The sequence below is a fragment of the Phoca vitulina genome, unplaced genomic scaffold (assembly GCF_004348235.1).
Source record: "Phoca vitulina isolate PV1807 unplaced genomic scaffold, GSC_HSeal_1.0 scaffold1, whole genome shotgun sequence".
Classification (NCBI taxonomy): Eukaryota; Metazoa; Chordata; class Mammalia; order Carnivora; family Phocidae; genus Phoca; species Phoca vitulina.
Genome location: NW_022589704.1, coordinates 61,072,946 through 61,095,019, shown reverse-complemented (window position 1 = coordinate 61,095,019; position 22,074 = coordinate 61,072,946). Strand labels below are relative to the sequence as shown.

Below are 22,074 nucleotides of genomic sequence, written 5' to 3'. Positions count from 1 at the left end.
CTTTGTCTTGGAAACAGGGGATTGTGTAACGTGCCTCACAGAGTATATGTGAGGGTTAAATGAGTAAATTCTTAGCACAGTGCTTATACATAATAAGCTCTCAAGAAATTAAGGATAAAAATAATATTTATTTTAGAAATAATATTAGAAATAATATTAGACTCTGCAGAAAAGTGGTCCAGCTGAAGGAAAGCCATGGGTTCCTGACTGGGCTTGAGAGAATAGGGGGAAGAACCGTTACCAGCTCCCTTCAGCCTGCTCACTATCTAGCACTCGTAACCATGTGGGTAGGAAAGGGGGCCCAGAAGAAAAAGGAGTTCCCCTCTATGGCCGTTATCCTGGCAAAAGAGTTTTGAAGCACACTGACTTTCATTAATTCTTTTCTTTCCTAAGAGAAATCTTAGAGGCAGAAAGACAGGAAAGAATAAGAATAAGATACTACCTGACTCTTCAGTTTTTCATCTCACAAAAAGTTGAAACCGTAGAAATGGAAAACCACAAAGAGATTAAGTCTGTGTTTGTGGTCCTGTCTGCTCACTGGTCCTTGTTTTGGGTGCCTTTTTCTAAGTTTTTATTCTTGTCTTGCCATTTTTTCCAAGTAAAGTTTTGGCCAATAAAGGTTTACAATAAGATGCTTTCCAGAACATTCCCCTTTCAATAAGGAACTTCTGGGATAGAAAACAATGAGTCTTAATGAGGACATTTCATGCACCATGACAAAACAGATTTTTTAAGTGGGGGGAAGAAGGTTTCCATTATCTCTTCATTACCTCTGAAATATATCTAGCAAATGCATCTAATGTCAGAGGATACTGGACTCCTTCAATTGATGATGGTTGGAAATAGCTTATGGCAAGCCTGAAATAGAAATTTCCTAAAAAATTTTAGTTTCGTCTAAAAATAAAAAAGAACATCAGAACACTGCGGCATCTCTATATTCTCCCATTCACTTCCTTCCTGCGCCAGTTATCAATTTAGTGCTTTTCAGCTCTGACTCTACCCTTCTTTGCCCTGCTTTGTGATACTGGAGTAGACTCAATAGAGATTCTCCTTTGCCATGTGGCAGGTGTTAGGCATTGTCAGTAGAGGGCACTGGAAGGCCACTGCAGGAGGAAAGGGGACTCGTCCTGGTTTTGGTGTACTTTTTTCTTGTTTCTGTGGTTTTTGCCTCTCAGTGGCATTTGGGACACCCATTGGTGCTCACCCTACAGCAAGTTTTACCAGTACTCATTGAGCAGCTTCCCACTTAAGTGTCAAAGGCATCCTGGCAGGTGGTTTCCTGTTTGCCAGCCCTGGCTTGTCTCACTTCAGAAAACTTCACCACCTGTGGCCCTAGTCACATCCTTTCCAGAGAGGTCTGAGTCTCAGTCTTGGTTTTGGGTCAGGGACTCTTCTAAATTCGTTTCTTCCTTGGGTATTCTGTCTCAGCTAGAGGTAGTAGCTCTTTTCCAGTATCTGCTCTTCCTGTACTTGTTAGAGTTCTTTACTCCTCAGCATCTAATCCCCTATTACAAGTAAATAATTATATTAAATTTTCCCTGTTCAAATTAATAGTGTTTTTCTGCCTTCTGATTGGACCCAAATTGATAGATCCTCGAGGATCAGGTGTGATGTGTACAGATGGTGAGTTGGGGGAGACATATCACAGCTCCTCTCCCTTCTCCCTTCTCTTGGGAGTCAGCCTGCCCTGGGTGATTGTTCTCAGGCAGCAGTCAGCTCAGTGGCCAAGGCTCTGCCCCTGAGTGAGGACCTATGGTGGTCCAGCCCTGGGCCCAAGACCTGCCAGATAAGTTTGTCTAACTTTGTCTTTCGGTTTTAAAACCCAGCTCCCTGCAGATGAAAGCCACATTCTCCAAGATCAGCTTTATCAGTAATAAAGTATTATTTAAGACCCAATCTGCTGACTGTCTTATTCCTAAATTAGTTCACAGCAGAGACAGGAAGAAGTCCTACTTTTTATTGTCTCCTCCTCCCTCACTGATGATTTCCATATAAAACAATGTAAAATAACTTATCACCAAAAAAAAAAAAATGGATACTGCAGGAAAGCACAGCATGTCTAGCATGTCTGTTTAACGTTGCCTATCCCCTGGCCACTACCCCATCACTGTGACTTTCATGCCAATGTATAAAGCTGTTTTTTCTTAAAATGCCACCCTAATTGAGGAATGATTCTATATTGCCAGAATGCTTAGACACACCATACTATTCACCTTCAATGAGTGGGTCCCCACAGAACCACATAAATAGTCCAGAATTTGGTGATAGGAAAACATTTAGAAAACAACCTGATCTATTCGAAACACATCTCTTTACAATCATGAATTAACAGACAATGCATTTAAAACTGTGTGGAAAAAATAGACATGTGGCTTCCACTCTGTGCATGAAGGACCACTGAGGAAAAGGGTCATTAGCCAGCCCTTGGGTAAGGTCTACTTCCCTGATACATTAGACTTTAACAGTTGGACTTGATGGCATTGCTGAGTTCTTGTTGAAGGAGGAAGTTGAAGAACTAGGTGTCAGCAAATGATCACATTGGCTCAGACAGTGAGCCACACGCCACTTGTCCCCTCCATCATCTCTGTTGACATGGCGCCTTTTATTGTCCTTGACTTTCTCCTGCACTCAGCATGCATGGCTGAGTTGCTTGTGCATCCTATGTGTTTGCATAAGGAGAGTACAGTGGAGAGAAAAGTACCCCAATGTGTTTTAGAGAGTATGAGAAAAAGTGACTTTTGTGAACATTTGAAATGTTGGTGTAGTGACCAAAGATTAATAAAGCTCTGTAACACATCCAATATCAAATAGAGGCCTGGGCTAGTAACCCCTGACATGGGGAACATAATGTAGTCTTCAGATTCTGAGATGACCTTTGAAACAGATTCTTGCAGGCCTGAAAAGCCAGAGGAAGTGAGTATCTTGTCACTTACTGGTGGTAAATGGTTAAGAATGGGTTTGTTATGAGCCCTGTAATTTGATGTGGTAACTTTATATTTTAAGGATTATAGCTTAACATTGCAAATGGTGTTATTTAGGGACAGGGTCAAATTAGGTTATTAAGAACTAGAATCAGAGGCGCCTGGGTGGCTCAGTTGGTTAAGCAACTCTTGATTTCGGCTCAGGTCATGATCTCGGGATTGTGAGTTCAAGCCCCTCATTGGGCTCCGCACTGGGTGGGGAATCTGCTTAAGATTCTCTCTCTCCCTCTGCCTCCCTCCCCCACCCCCCGACCCTGGCTTGTGCACTCTCTCTCTCTCAAAAAAAAAAAAAAAAATCTAGCATAAAAACACTCAGGTTTAGCCATTTCTTCAGGTCTGCATTTCCTTATAAAGGCTACCATGTTATGTAAAACTTCTGTTAAATAAATTTGTATGTTTTTTTCTTATTAATCTGTCCCTTGTTACAGAAGTCCCTGTCAGGAACCTAAAGTATAAAGGAAAAGATACTTTTCTTCTCCTACGTTTACTTCCTTCCAGACACCTCCTCATCTAGTGTTCTCCTTGCAGACCTCTTCCTCTCCTTTTCCCTACTTCAAAGGATTGACTCTGATTGGGAGATGCCTTTTTTTTTTTTTAAAGATTTTATTTATCTCACAGAGAGAGAGGGACAGTGAGAGAGGGAACACAAGCAGGGGGAGTGGGAGAGGGAGAAGCAGGCTTCCCGTTGAGCAGGGAGTCCAATGTGGGGCTCAATCCCAGGATCCTGGGATCATGACCTGAGCTGAAGGCTGACATTTAACGACTGAGCCACCCAGGCGCCCCGGGAGATGCCTTTACGGTAGATTCAGCATCCATGTTAACATGGATGTCTTTTCCAACCTGGAACTCTTTCACATTTACTGAGGTGCAGTGTATAGCATTGTGATTCTGATTTCGGTGTCATTTTCATATCATCTATTTTCTGATTTTAAAGAAATATCTTCAACTATGTAATTTTTTCAAATGATTCCTCTTTAGCAGATGTATAGCATATGTATATTTTGAATAAATCTTGGTCTGTGCCCCGTATGTCAAGGTAATTACCCAGAGATACTCACTGTTCAATCTAGGTAGCAGATTCTTGCAAGTGGCAGAATGGAATCCAGCAGCGGGGGTTCAAAGCCTGACGTGGGTGGAGTTGAACAATTTAGAGTTCCCATTTACAGTGTATTCTATGGAGTGGTGGCTTAGGGGCACTCTTCACAACCCTATAGGGCCTTTTCATGGCCACTTCCTCCGCGGCTCTGAAATTGCTTACTGGGCCACCTTGAGGAGAGGAGTCAATCTGTGCCTACTCTTTTCTGCATTTAAGTTACATAGTAGGATCCTAAATGTTCAGTGACAAATGTTCAGTGTTAGTCACCTAAAAAATCTTTTAAAAGTTAGAAATCACATAGGACATGTGGCATGTGTAAACCGTTTCAGCCTTCGTTCTAAGAGTGAAAAAAATAGAAACCGCCTGAATATCAATGAGTGAATGGGTAAACAAACTATAGTATGCCCACATTGTGGAATACTATTTAGGTATCAAGTTGGCATGGGATGATCTTTAAACCATGTTATTGAATAGAAAATAGAAGTACCAGGATACTTATATGTAGCATTTAATCCCATTTCTACTGTCCCCAACTATGTGTATTATAAAATTTATATTGTATTTATTATATACTTTTAGCACAGCAAAACAGTCTATATGCATTTATAGAAAATATTAAAAACGTGTATAAAAAGGTCTGAAAGATGACAAGCCACACTGATATGGGCAAGGGTCTGAGATTAGGGGTGGTAGTGAAGAGGTATTTTGCTTTTTGCTTTCTATCGAATGAGCACAGGATGAGATGCCCCAGAATGTGCCACTTTGGCATAAAGATTATTTTGAGTTAAAGGTAATCAAAACCCAGTAGATGCAGGAAAAGCTCTCTGCCTGTCCCTCAAGTGCCTAAATTTACATTGGAAAGGAGAGACTGTACCAGGAAGAGAGCTATGAACGGAGACTCTCATTTACCTAAAAAATGATCTGCATAATAGGGCAAACCTTTGTTTTTCCAAACATTTCCTTTCACCTCCTTGCTAATGGTCTTTCTCCCCTTTGTGTTCTCAGGCTCCTACCCCTCTCCTTAGCTCTTACAAGCTTCATGTTGCTTCATTGTCTTTGGAATTTCATGTCTGTGGATTCCCCATGCATATGCTATTAAATTGGACTTTCCCCTGTTAATCTGTCTCATGTCAGTTTGATTCTAAATCCAGCTAGAAGGACCATACGGTGGAGGAAGGTCTTCTGCCCTGATATTATGTTCCTGCATTGGGGAATTCTCTACATTAAGATTGAGTCATGTATTAGGAATAAATATAAAAAATTTTAAGTAATTGATTTTGAACAATGAAGATGTGCCCTAGGAGAAAAGCAACTTTGGCTAGGGCTAGGTGGTGATGCTTAAGGATGAGACACAGATACAAACCTAGCCATTCAACCTCATAAATGAATCTACCAATTGTAGATCGGGATGGCAGCTCTGTTGCTATGGTTAATACTCTCAGAACGGTTAATTGTGCTCAGCGCCTTACTTTATTGCTTTTATGAGTAAATAAATAGAATACCATTTGAATGCACTCCCATGAGTTTATTTAACTGCATGTTAATAATTATTTATTAGTTATTATACTAATGTCTTTATGTCTTCCTCTCTATATTCTCCATTTCCTTCCTTAACACCCTTCTCCCCTCACCAACTGGTGTATGTACTCTGTTTAGGACCTGCCTCAAAATTTACAACTTCCAGGAAGCTTTTCTTAATTAACTCAGTCTCATTGAGAAATTTTTTACTCCACATCTCTTCGGTGAGTGTGCTTTTGTATTTGAGGACTTCATTTTGCACCTTCTAGAGGTGTTGCTTGCTAATTGTTTTTCTGTCATTTTTTTCATGTAGATTCATCTTCCAGTGTAATGGACTCTTCATGAAATAAAATACGGAAAACAGTGAGGAATATGGATATCGAGATAGAAATACTTGTTTAAAACCTGACCTGTCCACTTTTTGATGGATGTTTTTAAGAAAATTTCTTCTTTTAAGCTGCATTTTCCCCACCTGTGAAACTGGAGTAATAATTTCTATTTCATAGGCTTGTTTGGCAAGGAGATTGGTGGTAGTTAGCATTCAACATGTGGTAGTTATTAGTATTGATCTCCTCCTATCTCCAACTCACCATGCATATGTGTATAATGGTCCTGACATCAGATAATGTCTGTGATGAGATTTTAATCACGATTTATTTCCTCCTTTTGGTCAGATATGTTCAGGGATCTGGGGACATTCAGGCTTCAGAAGAATAGAGATGAGGCTTGTATTGTCAAGTCCAACCCAAATCAGCACCAAAGGGGACTCCTTTGTTCCTCAAACCCTGCTTGTTTGCATTATTTAGTTAGAATTTGCTCACATCCAAAGAAGCTGTTTCACTTTGTCTAATTTTATGCTACTTTGAGGACCAAGTCATATTTTGTCCTGGCATCATTTCTTGGCTTACTTACAATAGGTGGATATTTGTGTGCATTCATTCATGTTGTCATTCATTCAGCAAAAATTTATGGAGTGCTTCTGTGCTGAGTACTAAAGATACACATGAAGCATGAGTAGGAGTATACCAGGTAGACAAATTGGGGATAGCACTTTAAACTGAATGTACAGCATATGCAAAGGCCCTGAGGCATGAAATAACAGGACCTGCTTTAGGAGCTACAAGTACTGTGCAGTACAGTACTGCAGCATCAGGTGCACATGGGGAAGTAGTTTGAGATGAGATTGGGTAGATGGACAGGCAAAGCCATTTGCATATCATGCAGAGGGGTTGAGATTTTATCATGCTGGCAGTGTGGATCTACTGAAGAATTTTAAGCAAGAAAATAACAAGGTCAGATTTGTATGTTATAAGGAAATTCTCACTGCCAAGTGCAAGATGGATTAGAGGGAGATGAGAATAGAGGGAGGGAGAAAAATAAGGAGGCTACTGGAGTAGTCTGGGTATGAGATGATAAGTGACTGAATTAGGACATGAAAGAGAGGATGAAGTGATTAGAAAGGAATTTAGGGAGTAGAATTGATAGGACTTGGTACTTGATTGATGTATTAGTTTTCTATTGCTGTCATAACAGATTACCACAAATTTAGCAGCTTAACATAGCACAGATTTATTATCTTCTAGTTCTCTATGTTAGAAATCTGACATGGCTCTCACGGGGCTAAAATCAGAGTGTTGGCAGGACTGCACCTCTTTCTGGAGGCGCTAAAATGGGTTTCCTTATTCATTCTGGTTATTAGCAGAATTCAGTTCCTCGCATTTGTAGAATTGAGGTCCCCATTTCTTTGCTGGGTATCAGCAGAGGCCCGTTCCCATCTTTCAGAGGCCAGATGCATTCTTTGGCACCTGACACCCTTTCCCTGCCTTCAAAGCCAGCAGTGGCAAGTAGAGTCCCTTTCACATTTCAAATCTCTCCTGCCTCTTCTTTCTGCCTCTTTTTTCTACTTTAAAGAAATAGAAATTAGGGGCACCTGGGTGGCTCAGTTGTTTGGGCATCTGACTCTTGATTTCAGCTCAGGCTGTGGTCTTGGGGCCATGGGATCGAGCCGCATGTCACGCTCCTCACTCAGTGGGGAATCTCCTGGAGATTCTCTCTCTCCCTCTGCCCCTTCCCACAATGCTCATGCTCTCTCTCTCTCTCTCTCAAATGAGTAAATAAATCTTAAAAACAAAAACAAAAACAACTAAAGGACTAGAGATTAAATTGAATCCATCCAGATAATTCAAGGTAATCCTTCATGTCCTTAACCTTAACCACATCAGCAAAGTCCCTTTTGCCATGGAAAGTGGAGTATTCTCTAGGTTCTGGGCATTAGAATGTGGACTTCTTTGGGGAGCCATTATTCTGTCTTCTCCAATTGGATGTGGGGTTATGGGAGAGGGTAGAACCCAAGTTTCTGACTCCAACAACCAAGTAGAATGCAGATTTAGGGGAAGAAGATAAGTTCTGTTTTGAACATGCTGACTTTAAGGTGCCCCTGGGAAATCAAAATGGAACATCTAGAAAGTAGTTGGATGCACTAGCCAAAAGGCAGAGGAGAAATCAAGGCAGGAGATAGAGATTGGGGAGATGCTGACATGTAGTGAGCCCTCAGTGAATGTGGAGAATGGGAAGAGAATAGGGCCAAGAACAGAATGCTGTGGCCAGTAATATTCCAGGTGCACCAGAGAGAGCAGCACTCATACAAGGAACTCAAGAATAGCCTATGGGGTCTCATTTTTTTTGTGACACATTTCATCCTTTCTCCTATGCCTGGCTTGTTTTCTCCTCATTCCCTCGTTTTCTGCCTCCTCATAGTTTCTGCTTCCTAAAACTTCAGCTTGCACATTGTGCTCCATGACCTCTCCCATTTGCCCTGTCATCATGGATCTCTTAGCTTCAGCTCTCATTCTAAACTCCTTCATTCTTTTGTTTGTTTTGTGTTTATTTTTTTAGTTCAAGGTGGGGGAAAAAACCTAGAGAGAATCAGATTGACCCAGATTATCATTTTGTGTCATGCCATGGCATAGGCCAGAAGTTTAAATGGGGATTGGCTATCCAGAGGCCAGGTGCCCACCCCAGTCAGCTGCTTCTCCATTTCAGGAACTAGAATGAATTCAGTTCAGCTGTTCAGAAAAGCAATTTATTAGGCTTTGGGAGAAGAAGGTTAACTTGATCTCCATTGTATTTGCTGGACCCAGGTCAAAAATGGATATATAATAGGTTCACGACTCTCTTTAACATCACCCCATGCTTCTAGTCTCATGTAGCCCTAATGCTGTCTGTGTACAGCAGATCATCTTTATAGAAATTGAACTTGGCGTCCAAATCACAGGAGTAAAACCCAGACAGGCAAAACTCAGATCAAATACAGGTTTCCCCTGCTACCTGAAAGTAGAGTGTTCCTATGAAATCTTTCTTGAGCCAAAATAGTGTAAAGCAAAGAAGCAATTGTCATTAATTTATATAGAAAAATTTTTGAGCATTCCAAGACCCAAAAGATAACCTCTTTTAGGCTTTTCTGATGCCTTAGGACACATTGCTAACGGATGCACAACATAAATCGAGTTAAAGTACAGATGCTCACAGACAGGATTCAAGGCTATGGCAGCGTGATGCTGAGAAGTTGAGTGTAGTTCCGAGGGAGGGAGCTTGGTGGGGCCTCTCTCATTGCTTGGACTTTGCACTGCCCCTATAAAGACTACTGCAAAACAAACACTGAACGCTATTTTTGCTTTTTGCCTTTTCTCAAAAAACAAAATGTATGTTTATAAACATTATCCAAATTAGAGCTGGTTATTCAGATTCACAGTCCTTCCGGCCACTCACCATTCAAACATTCTGCAGGCTCTTGGCATCCATACACATAAGTGAGGGAGGCCTGCTTGTCTCTGAATCACAGCTATGCACTGACTCTCCCATCGCACTGAACATGAAGCATCTCCTCTCCTTTTGGAGAGAGACCCGCTGGGCACGGTTGCAGCTTGCATCTGTGGTATTGACAGCCAAAAAAGGTACCATCATTACTATTTGGTGCTCCTCCTGGATGGCGAGAGAACTGGAATTTATATTGCTAGTGCAAACAAAATACCATAAAGCCTTCATATTCCTTTTAGTTTTCATTATACACAGATAATAATCTTTCACAAGATCTCTATTCACTGAACCTAAGTATGATGGATCAACTTCAGGAAAGACAGGGCACCTACCTACAAGGTCAAATAAGCTTCTCTGAAACCAAATTCCTATGATGCCAAGCTTCAAAGATGTTTCCTTGTTTGGGGTTCATGTGAGGCTACCAGGGGTTGGCGATGGTCTGGATGAGTGGTGATCTCCTGCTCCCTCCTCTGTGCCCTGCTGCAGAGGTTCAGGCCAGCTCATAAACCATCGCCCGGCCTGTAGTTCCTGCTGATAACTAGACTGAAAACAGGAAAGTGTAGTGTTCTCTACACAAGAGTGGATGCTTGCCATCCATTTCTCCAATGGACTCTTGCGGGGTCATTCTTCAATTGCAGCAGAGGGCTGTCCCTTCATGCTCAGCTGGCCAGTGTTGAGCCTACTAGGGTTGTTTTAATCAAGTCTGTTTATTCCGTCTACAATTGACTTCTTGGTCATGGTTAACTGCTTTAGGGGTGAATTAAGTCTATTAGATAGTAAATTGCTTAAGCATGTCTTCTCTGTGGGACTGACCTCAGTGAGATCAGAATGAGCAGAAAACCTAAGGAAAGTTCAAGTTCTGGAAAGGGCTCTAGGAGATGATGTAGGATAACCTCACTGAGAGAGGCCACACTGAGGCCCACAGCTGGGACCTCAAACAGCTGGAGCCAGTAAGAACAGGTCAGTTCAAATAAGCACTGAAGCAGAAGTTATATGATGGTACTTTGATTATTTAAAAAATGCAAGGGAAAGATGAAGGCAAATATTGTTGAATAAAATGAACGAGATAGAGGCAGCCTCCAAAATAACTGAAGGGCAACCTTGAGCTGCTTACTCTTTCTAGCTGGGCACACAGATAATTTTCCTTTGGGTCTTTGAATCAGAAGATCTGAAGGATAATTAAATTCTTATGCAGAACAGGGAAATTATATACTTCTCTCTTATCACTGTTACTTCCCTCCTGCTCTCTCTCCAGATCCAAAAGAATCACATAGTCTAGCCTCAAAAAATTACTTATGTTCTTTGAACCTACCAGACTTTTTTACACTTCTGTGATTTGGTACATGTTGTTTTCTAAGCCTGTTGTGGCAATCCTCTCTTTCTCTGTCTTGAAAAATCCATCCTAATCTTCAGAGGTCAGTTTAAGTTCATCTTCTTTATAAAGTCTTCTGGGACTCACCAGATTGGGTAAATTGTTCCTTAATTATGCTCCCACATATCTTCGTATATTTCTGTATCACTTATCAACTTCTCATCATGTGATAGGATAATACTCTGAAATATTGTTGACTCATTTAGGATTAATTGCATTTTAACAATGGCTTAAAAAGGGTGGAAGTTTACTTCTCTCCTGTTAAGGAAGACTAACAGGAAGCAGTCTAGAGCTGGTATGGCAGCTTTGCAGTGTCATCATGAATCCAGTTTCCTATCTATCTTCTTTGCCGTACTCAGCTTATAGCTCTCATTTTCAAGTTTACCTCATGTCCAAAATGGCTGCTCAGGCTCCAGCCATCACATCCATACTCCAGGAAGCAGCAAGGGGGAAGAAGGAAGATGTCGCTCCTCTTTTTAAGAAGGCTTCCTGGAGGGGCACCTGGGTGGCTCAGTCATTGAGTGTCTGCCTTTGGCTCAGGTCATGATCCCAGGGTCTTGGGATCAAGCCCCGCATCGGGCTCCCTGTTCGGGGGGCAGCCTGCTTCTCCCTCTCCCACTCCCCCTGCTTGTGTTCCTGCTCTCACTATCTCTCTCTGTCAAATAAATAAATTAAAAAAAAAAAAAATCTTTAAAATAAAAAAAAAAAGAAGACTTCCTGGAAATACCATTGAACAATTTTAGCAATGGCCAGAACTCAGTCACATGGACACATCTAGCTGCAAGAAACTCAGGAAAACGTAGTCTTTATATAGCAGCATTGTGTCAGAATAAAAACTGTACTAAAAAAAATGAGAGGAGAATGGGTATTGAGAAGCAAATTGCAATCACATTATCTGATGCATTTTTTTTATTTCAGTCATTCTCGCTGCTTCCCATTCTTCTACCTTTTGAAGCTAAGCAATCTGTGGCTTTAGGAAGTAGTTAGAACCCAGGTGAAAACAAAGATAACTTATATAATGTGTTTAAGATTTACAGTCCTATTTCAGATGTACAGAAATGTCACTTTCTCTATTTGCTATACTTAATTTGCCCAGAAGCCCCTACTTCCATTTATGACCAGAAAAAAAACTCTTACCAATTAAAGGTAATGTCAGTTCTGTTTTAAAATCTAGTCTCTTTGGGTAAATATTCAGCCAAATGCAGAGCTCTTACTTTCCCCTTATCCTGCCTTCTCTCCAGGAAGTGGCCTGGTTACCAGAGTCTTTCTGCAGCTCTCTAGTTCTCTTGGACCTCCAGTACTTAGTTATGTTAGATGTCTGTCACCCTCTCTACACAGGGACTCCATAGGGCCTGGAACACTGTTTTAGCTGTTTTGCTTTCCCCAGTGCCTATTGCAGAAGCTGACATACAGGAAGTGGTTAAAAATTTGACTGATGAATTTATGAGTGTACTTTAAATGCATCACATAATTAATTCACATGGTAGTATAATGATCTGAAAATCCTTGTAAAATTTCTCTAAAGCCCCTAGCACTAGGTTTGTAGCTTTCTTTCTTATGGCATTAATAATACTCAGCTCTCAGTTATAGTGGTTGTATGCTTGCCTTGCCCCTCATTAGTGCTTGCTCCCTGAGGAATGGTCCTGATCTGTGTAACTCTCATAGCTCCTACAGAAAACCATGGACATAGTAGGCCTTTAATCAATGAAAATGAAGGACTAAATAAATAGGGGCTGGCACTTTGTAATTTACCACTAATGAGTGGCTTCCACCCGGGAAGAAACAGAATGGATTTTATCAGAGCTATTTAGAACAATATCAGTAAAGACAAGTTGGTATTTTGCCTTTAACTAAACACTTTTTTTTTTTTTTGTAAGAAAAAAATTGTTTTTGTTTTTCAGAAATCCTCCACCTACTTTACTTCATCCGGAAAAATGGTGTGAGGAGTTCAACCACTTTATTTCACAGTGAGTATTTCTTCCACTAAAAATTGCTTATCCAGCAAGGCCTTGAACAGTGATTGGAAATCTGAGCTGTGGAATTTACTTGGCGCTAGAAGTTGTTATGCCTTTTAGCACGTTATGACACAGAATTTGTTCCAGTAAATGATAGAAGATGCCTCTGCAGGATTTGAAAAATAAAGAGTTCCATTTGACTTTTGACTGTAATCAGACCTCCTGATCATATGGGTCACATTTATCTGAGAATCTACTCACATTTATCTAATCTACTTGTCCTGGGGCGAATACTGCGAGTGGAGGAAACTCAACATCTGAAACTATGATGCCCCTACTAGGCCCAGGGAAGAGACAGAGGGTGGCAGCCTTCTATGGGGGTCTTATAGTTTGGAAGTTGGGCTTTGCTCTAGATCTGTGGTGTGGGAACACAGCTCCAGTTCCCAAGATGATTGAGGGGGCACAGTAGGATCTCAGGCCTGAGGCACCAAGGTGAACAGCCCCAGCCAGGGCTCAGGGCAGGGAGAACAAGATGAAAGCCCAAGTGATGGGTGGTGTGCCTGATGGGAGCTATGTTACCAGGAGCTAGGCAAGATAGAATGGGACTAAGACAGGTGCAGAACCAACAGTAACACCAACAGGATGGTGACTCAGTTCTGGGAATATGAGCTTTTGGCCTGGCCCCTGGTCTGATAGAGGACCACACTGGTCCCAGATCTGGGGAAGATGCTCAGTATGCTGGAAGGAACTGTGTGACCCCAAGCTAGGCTCCTGATGAACTGTGGGGGCAGAAATCCAGACCAGGCATTACAAGGCATATCCAGGTACAGGGACTGGGAAGAGGTGTGCTCAGTGTCTAGTAGATCAAACAAGGTGTTCAGAAGTCATGGGGGGAGAAAAGAAGTGCCCAAAATAGCTCATAAACAGTACTTAGGGAAGGGTCAACACAAATTTCTCTAACTTATGCCTATGTGCAGACTTAGCTTCCTCAAAAAGTCAGGGCAATGAAAGAAACTGGGTCCCTTGATCATCTTCCTTACTCCGTCATTATACAGATCAGTAATTCCTTATCCACAATTCTAGAATCCAAAGAGCTCTGAGAAATGAAAGTTTTTTTTGTACTTGACTCATTTAGCTACAGGCCCTGGCCTTATGTGAACTGATTTGGTGGCAACACATGACCTAAACTGAAGTGAAGCTATTTATAGTCCTTATTTATCTCGCTCAGTGTGAATATTCATGTGAATTGCTGCAGATATATTAATGTGTTTGATTACAGTGTGCTGCCCCCGATCCTGCTGGGGAATGTTACATAACATACAGTAAATGCACTGGTTTACTTTTCTAAAATTTGATAAAATTCTGAATTCCAAAAAAATATTTGACCCCAAGGGTTAGTAGAAGGAGCTGTAAACCTATATTTAATTTTTGTTTCAAGTGCATCATAGTTCAATGTCCCTGAAATTGTTTGCTTGTCCAGCCCCTCCTGGATTTGTTTCACCTTTGTCAGGAGACAAGAGTGGTAAATATTCCAAGAACTCTACCAAGCAAGGCCGTACTGGAATGTGACCATGAAGTTCAGGGCCAGGGTGTTTCCTCACCCCTCCAGTCCCCACTCTGGTGTTTCTGCAAAGCTTGCAGAATGCAGAAGCAGCCACACCTCAAGGTGGCAATGTCAGACAATGGTGAGAGGAACAACAGATAGAAGAAGAGGGATGATGCTCACATAGGAGCAGAGGAAGAGGCACTTCCTGGGATTTGGGAGCCAAAGGGGGAGGTGAAGGGAACTGGAGAACTAAAGACATCCTGGTGGCTGGGAACACACCCCAGGGAGAGAAATCCAGGGGCTATGGGTTCCAGTGATTTTGCTAGCAGAGGCTGGATTTAAAGAGTTTTCCTTTTCATTCCATTGCTGCATATAGATTCTCTTGATTGACCTTCTTGAAGCTGTTGGCCTAGAAAAATCCATTACATATTCACAAATATGCCTTCCTATACCAAGCTCTTGTGATTCTTCTAAAATGTGACTTGACTCACTAAATTTTATCTTCTATATATATTTTCAAGAGTGTATTTGGATTCTTAAACCAAGCACGGTATTGCTTAGATGGATTTGGGAATAAAGGTACATACTTAATGATGGAGTTGGGACTCTCAGGGTTAAACAGTGTGGAAATCCCTCCCAACTATTGATTTTTCTTTATGGCAGTATCCTATTATATGCGCATTTAAATCTGCTTAACTCCAGGTGCACTCATCCTGATTTGCTTTAGACTTAGAGGGTCTTGATACTAGAATGGAAGACAGAACACAAAAAACAATGCCTTTAGTATGCATGCTATCGGGGCAAAGCAAAAGCATCTTGTTGAAATGGCAGGAGAGGGAGAGTCTGAAAAAGTTCTTATGAACCAATGAAGGTGAATAGAAATCAAGTGATTGTGTGCTTTACTACTAATTTAAGATATGGAAAAATGTCATCAATCTTCTGTTTATTTAATGAGTTGTCCTTAATGGTTTTATTAGTGAAAATATTCTATGTTATAGTTGTTCATAGATTCTTTCCTGATTTCAGCTCCCAATCCTGCTTTCCCCATACCATCTTAGATTCCTCAACCATGAGTTCTTTTTTTTACAAGATTTTTGGAATAGAGTCTCAAGATTAGGGACTAATTATTATATTTTATATCTTTAGGTAGAAACCTGCCCACTATTCCCAAATAATAACCTTTGGTTTCATAGATGAGCCTGCATACCCTAGGCTGCCATTACTCAGCCTACCAATTGAATTTGACTTTACTATTTCATTCTGTTTATTCAAATCTCTAATGAAATACAAACAATGACACTCACTGGGTTAGAAATGTCTATTGAAAGAGAGAGCCTTGGTTTGCTTTTATACTTATCTTGTTCATATTGGGAGGGAACCGGGAGAAGGACAGAGGATTAAGGCCTTCAGATTTTCATATTGGTGGGACTGGGGTGGGGAAGATGATTTTCTGGTAATTTCAGGAAAGATGTTTTTAGCTTGAATTATTCAGATAATTGCTTCAATTCCCATTGTAGACTGAATAACAGTGCATTGTATTAAGGTAAATAAACTGATTCTCTCTAAAGAATAAACAGGACTAGAAATTCTTTAGCAGCTTTAAAACTTTTAATACCCTATCCCCATGTGACTGCTAAAACATAGCAGACGTGATTCAATAATTTTGATCTTTTTCAGTCCATGTTGGTCTCCATTTACCAAGGACCTGTATGACTTCTCATTGTTTGCTGCAGTGGTCCAAAGGGATTGACCTGGCTGTAGCCTACTGATTATAGCTGTGTAGACAGGGGACAGGGTCTGTCTGTGTGTGTGTGTGTGTGTGAGAGAGAGAGAGAGAAAGAGAGAGAGAGAGTGTGTGTGAATGAGAGAGGGAATGTACATGAAGTCGGGGGGGGGGGGGGGGCGGGGGGAGGGGGGTTGGTGTTTTTCAGGTGTCCAGCCTTCTTAATCTGGAGGCACTAGGAGAGATTTTTAAGAAAGTTTAAATCTTAATAATAAACATGTTTTGTGGTTTAAAAAAAAAAAAGAAAAGAAACATCAGTTTGGTTCTGAACCTTTGGTTGTTAGTGATAATTGACTCATTTGTATGTGTTAGTTATGCATTTGTCAAAGCAGGACTCCTGACAGCTTAGTTATGATAAATTAAACATGATGCTCACATAAATTCTGCACTGCTTTTTAAGGGTAAGCTAGGACCCTGCCTGGTGTTTTTTGTCACCTCTGTAATGTGTGGTTGACTTTGTAGAGATTTCATTATCAGCCCTTTCCCCTACGGCTAAAGCTATTTGCATAACAAGTTTATCTGGTTCAAGTTTCAGCCAGACTTCTGTTTTGTCAGGAGGCTCCATTTAGAAGTAGCCTTTTGACAAGATGACAGTAATTTTCCTTTGCCAGCTTCACCTTCATCCCAAAGCATGTCCCTTTTTTTTCATTTCAGACTAATTTCAGATCTTTGACTAAACTGTAATACTTCCCCAACCATTGTCTAAAAGGTATCTGTGAACTGTGCTTTTACATTTTGCCTCTAAAACTTTTGGGGTTTTATTAGCAGTTAGTTTTAGGACTTTATCATCAATGGCTCCTGAGCTGATCAGAGAGACAAGAAAGAAGGATTTCTCTTAGGCAAGGGCAAATCTACCAGGAGCACCATGGCTGCTCAGCTTAGGATTTAGTGATGACTCACACTATATAGTCTCCTACACACACTGCTTTCTTGGGTTGGCTGGCTTGAGCGGCTAAGCATGCAGGTGTATCCGGTTCCCAAGGTGAGCTTTGCGGCTGAGCCTTGCCATTTAGTCATGTAATGAAGAAGCAGCCTTTCTGTCTCTCCAAATGACATTCAAATGGCTACAAGCAGCTGTACTGCATGTTAACAAGGTGAGATCACCCTGAGCTACAAAACCGCTAAAACTAACGGGCATTTGCATAAATTTATTCCTTACAAATGGAAACTCAGAGCTGGAACATTTGCTTTTCCCTAGGCCTTAATGTTTATAAAGGTAATCATTTATTTTGGGGTGGTTGCTTCCTTCACATTGATTGTATTTCCTTCGAGGCAACCACCCTTAGCTCTTCTCCATCCCCTGTTTTGTTTCAAGGCAGCTTTACTCCACGCGGTTTTTATAATGTCCATGAACAACACACTGGGAATGATAAATATCCTAACTCAGTGATTGATTAAGCTCCACAAATATTCTTGGCTTTTTAAGTCTTGTTAGATTCTCAGGTGGCCGTGCAAAGGGTTAATACTTCCTGGAGTGGAAGGATACAATAACCTTTATTTACATTACTTCACAAATTGGTAATTTTAATTAAAATAAGCAGTGGTATCTCCAGTGACAGACTCTCTCCATTTTAGATTTATTTAGCCAATGATTAGCTGTTATGGCTTCTTGAATTAATTAGCATCTCTTGAGCTACAGGGAATTAGTGAATTAATAAAAACTCATGAAGAAGCCCAAAATTTAAAAAATTATAATTTAAAACCCCCCCAAATTCTTCTCTCTCCTCTTAACATATATTGATCAATATACTTATAAATGCAACCCAACTTCTTTCTCATCTTGAAAAATTGGGATTTTTTTTTTTCCTTCTTCATGAAAAGAACAGATACCGCTGCGTGTTTCCAGATTATGTCTCCCCGAAGAATGTCTAATTTAGATTACCTAATAGATCGTCTAAAGGCACCAAGGGCCTGATTTGATCTCAATTAGACCCTGCTTATAAACTCAGCCAATAAAATCTGATTTTCTCATGGTGTAAACCAGAAAGGGGTTCAGTGTGATTTGAAGTTTGAAACATGGTATAGTGTCCACATATATCTGGAATATACTGTTATCATAGGAACCCTGGCAGTGAGGGTTTCAGCCTTACCCAAAAGAAGCAAGAAGAGGTATAGTAAAGTGGGTAATCCAGACTCTAGGCAGCATATTCCATTTATTTCCCAACAAATGCTGGGTTTGGCTCTTGTGAGAAACCAGATCTGTAGCAAATGCCGTAGATTTCACATTGGTGCTTGTAGCACATTATGTCAGGTGACTTTTAGATGGGGTTATCCTAGATGATATTCTTTCCATTTAACCCATACTGGTTTTTTTTTTCTTTCTTTTTTTTTTAAATTCATACCTGAATTTCATAATATAAATCAAAGAGTGTCTACAGCTGACGTCAACAGAAGTGATGGTGAGCTCTGTGTTATGTGTCCACGCACATGGTGTGTGTAGGGTTTGGGGCTGGGAGGGGCTTGGGGGCATGACTCCTACCCCTGCCCAAGGCCTGTTCCCACCACCCTTCCCCAGAACGCCACCTGGTTCATCAAGAATAGCAGTATGTGCATTCAACTGTGTCACTTACTAGATGTGCCACTCTGGGGAAGATATTTAACCTCTCTGACCCTTGGTCCTCATTTGTCAAGCGGGGAGAGCAAAGACCTGATTCATAGGGTTATCGTAAGGATTAAATTATATAATGTGTCTGTAGAACCTGGCAAATAACTCTTATTCATGCCAGGCTCTGTTCTTTACATGTCATATAATTCAGGTAATTCTCATAGCCCTATGAGACAGTTCTAATATCTTCATTTTACAGAAAATTGAGGTAGAAAGAAGTCAAGAGTTCTAGGACCACAGCTAATAAGTAGGGGAGCTGGGATTCAAGCCCCCCAAAACTTGTTTCAGTGTTGATAGCCAACAGTAGTTTTTATTCTTTGCATTTGGTCTGTGCCACTATTGTGAAATTGCTTTTTGAAAGTGTCACTGGCTCGCTGTCCCTTTCTGGACCATCATGGTGTGTGCAGTTGACTCCATTCCTTGGTATGTCTTCTCACAAGACCTTCAGATCTAGCAATTCCTGGCCAAGAAACAAAAGCAAAATTATCCCATTCCCCAGTGGTTTTATAATAAAATCAGGTACAACTCCAAGAGAAGATACTAGAAAGGAATGAAGCTGGATCTGTAAGGAATCCCACGTGAGATGCCAGATGTATTTATATGGTAGCAGAGTGACTAGCAGCTTACTGTACCAAACTACAGACATCACTGCTATCTGGGCACTTGGACATGTTTTACTGGGAAAATTATTTCTCTTTGTTTCTTTGCTTCTGTACTAGTGGTTTTAGTAATAAATAAGAGACCCTTTTGTTCAGAAAAATAAGGGTCAATGACCTTCTCATTTTTAATACCTCTGGAATATTTCAATCTGCTGTCCACCTTCTCTTTATTTAAGTTTCAGCTCACTGACTTCCACAGCTCTGGCAGCACACACACACACACACACACACACACACACACCCCTCCACTCCCTTCTGAACAGCAGCAGTACCACCCCCCTCAAACTCAACCCAAGAGAATCTGCTCCAGCAGGAGTCAAAGTGCCTGGTGTGTACACTTACCTTCACATGTTTGCCCCACAAACAGCCCTACGTCCCCCACCTATCCCAGGGCATATCTTGTCCAGGCCTAGTGCCTCTGTCTCTGCTGTCAGCCAGCCACAAGTTTCTTCATGCGGAAGGAGCAGGGGGACAGGAGATGGATGCCTGGACCCTGGGAGGCAGAACCCACAGTGCTTGGCAATGAATGATGGGAAGAGACAGGTGCTACAGAAAAGGAACAGTTAAACGTGGAGACTCCAGTATTTTGAGCGTGGGAAAGGGTCTTTTTGGAGACTATGTGTTGGAGAGATTAAGAGCACTAGATCTAAAGTCAGGTTGTATTCTAGCATTGCCACTTAGATTTTTTTTTTTAAGATATTTATTTGAGAGAGAGAGAGAGCGAGCACACAAGCAGTGGGGAGGGGCAGAGGAAGAAGCAAACTCCCCACTGAGCAGGGAGCCCCAATGTGGGACTCAATCCCAGGACCCTGGGATCATAACCTGAGCCGAAGGCAGACGCTTAACTGACTGAGCCACCCAGGTGCCCGCTACTTAGATTTTAGACCTTGGACAAATTACTTAATCTTTCTGAGCCTCAGTGTCCTCATCTGTAAAAATGGGAGTACTAATATAATAACCATTTGGGATTAAGACAAATTCTGCTATGATAGAAAATCCCAAATAACAGTGGCTTAAATAAGATAGATTTTTATTTTCTTTTCGTATGAAGTAATCTGGGAATTAGGCCATGTAGGTACTGCTGATCTGGCAGGGCACATGGCAGCCACCCAGGCTCCTGCTCTCGTGCTGCCCCATTAAGTGTGATTTCCATTCCCAAAGTCACCTCATGGGCCAAGATGGCTGCTATAGCTCCAACATTTACCTGCTTATTACAGCCAGCTAGAAGGAGAGAAAAATGGAAGTTTCCTTACTTTAAGAAGACTTTCTGGCAGTTTCATGCAACATATTATTAGCTACAACTCAAACACATGGCCACACCTAGCTACAAAGGAAGCTAAGAAATGTAGTCTTCTAACAGGGCAGCCCTGGGCTCAGGACAGTACCAGCACGATATCCTGAAGTAGAATGGAGAGTGTATAGATGGGTTACAGTCTGCAATCATGCTACCTTACAGAGTGTGGCAAGAATTAAGTGAGATACAGACTGAGAGCTCAACAAATGTGAGTGATGATGATGACTATTATAACTCAATAGTGGTATCATCAAAAGAGATATGAGAGTTGGGAAGGAGAGCCAGTAGGGTCCGCGGGGTGATGAGTCACAACAGAGTGAATCATGAGGAGGGGCAATCATGATCCCCACTGAGGCTGATCTAGGGCCTGAGAGGGATGGGGAAAGTAAGGACAAGGTGGGAACATGAGGTGGCCAGGTTGACACCTTTCCTGTATCTTCTCTTAAAAGCTGTGTTCTTCTTCTGGTTCAGTGCTAAGCTCCCAGCCTTCCGCCTGCTCCTCCCTACCCTGGCTACTGTAGTTTCCACTGTGGAATTTCCATAGGCTCTGGTGCAGAAGGAAATCTGGCTCTGGGTCAGTAAGAATTTTAATTAAAAATGGAAATGAAGGCTCATGTCACCCGTACTACATTCTTCCAGCCCACTGATGATTTCTGGCAGGGATAAAAATAACAGACATAGCCAGTTGGCACTAATAAGGAAAGGGCTGGTTTGTTTTTTTTTAATAGATTCAAAATTTATAACAGCGATATTAAATATAATGAACAATCATAGATTCTCTTGGTCTTCCATCTCCTTTTGGGTATGTGTACAGCTTCCAGCTGACCTAGTATTGTAATTCAGAACCTCCTAAGGAAATAAGGAACCTCATCAAATACATGTTATAGGTATCATACCAGGTCAGTGAGTTGGGTAAAAATCCCATAATAGACTTTTTAAAAAAGACTCTTATTTATTTGAGAGAGAGAGAGAGAGCGCGTGCGCTTGAGAGAGAGAGAGAGCGCGTGCGCTCGAGAGAGTGCTTGAGCAAGTGCATGCATGTGCATGAGCTGGGGGAGGGGCAGAGGGAGAGGCAGAAGCCAACTCCCTGCTGAGCAGGGAGCTGGCTCTGGGGGCTTAATTCAGGATCCTGGGCTCATGACCTGAGCCAAAGGCACATGCTTAACTGACTGAGCCACCCAGGTAACCCCCGCCCCCATAATTGATTTTTAATGTGAAGGACTATTGAATGATTTTGAAAGACAAATTTTATTTGAAAGTCTTCTAGTGAATAGTGGGAATTCTTGCCTTTAAGGGAAGCCCAGAGCTTAAACCCTTAGACTCAAGCAGTGCTGCTCATGCATGTACAGAATGCTTGGCTTTGATCAACCCATGTTCAGGGTTGAATTATGTCCCTTAAAACTTCATATGTGGAAGTCCTAACCCTCAGTATCTCAGAATATGACCTTA

At 41.4% G+C, this 22,074-nt stretch overlaps 1 protein-coding gene across 1 annotated transcript in view; it reads left to right on the top strand.

The window, feature by feature from the left end:
- Nucleotides 1-22,074, top strand: part of MYO3B (myosin IIIB) — a 390,474-nt gene that overhangs the window by 96,283 nt on the left and 272,117 nt on the right. The window contains exon 8 of the mRNA XM_032401018.1: nt 12,685-12,750. Coding sequence (XP_032256909.1) covers nt 12,685-12,750 — 66 coding nt within the window. The remainder of the gene's footprint in view (nt 1-12,684; nt 12,751-22,074) is intronic.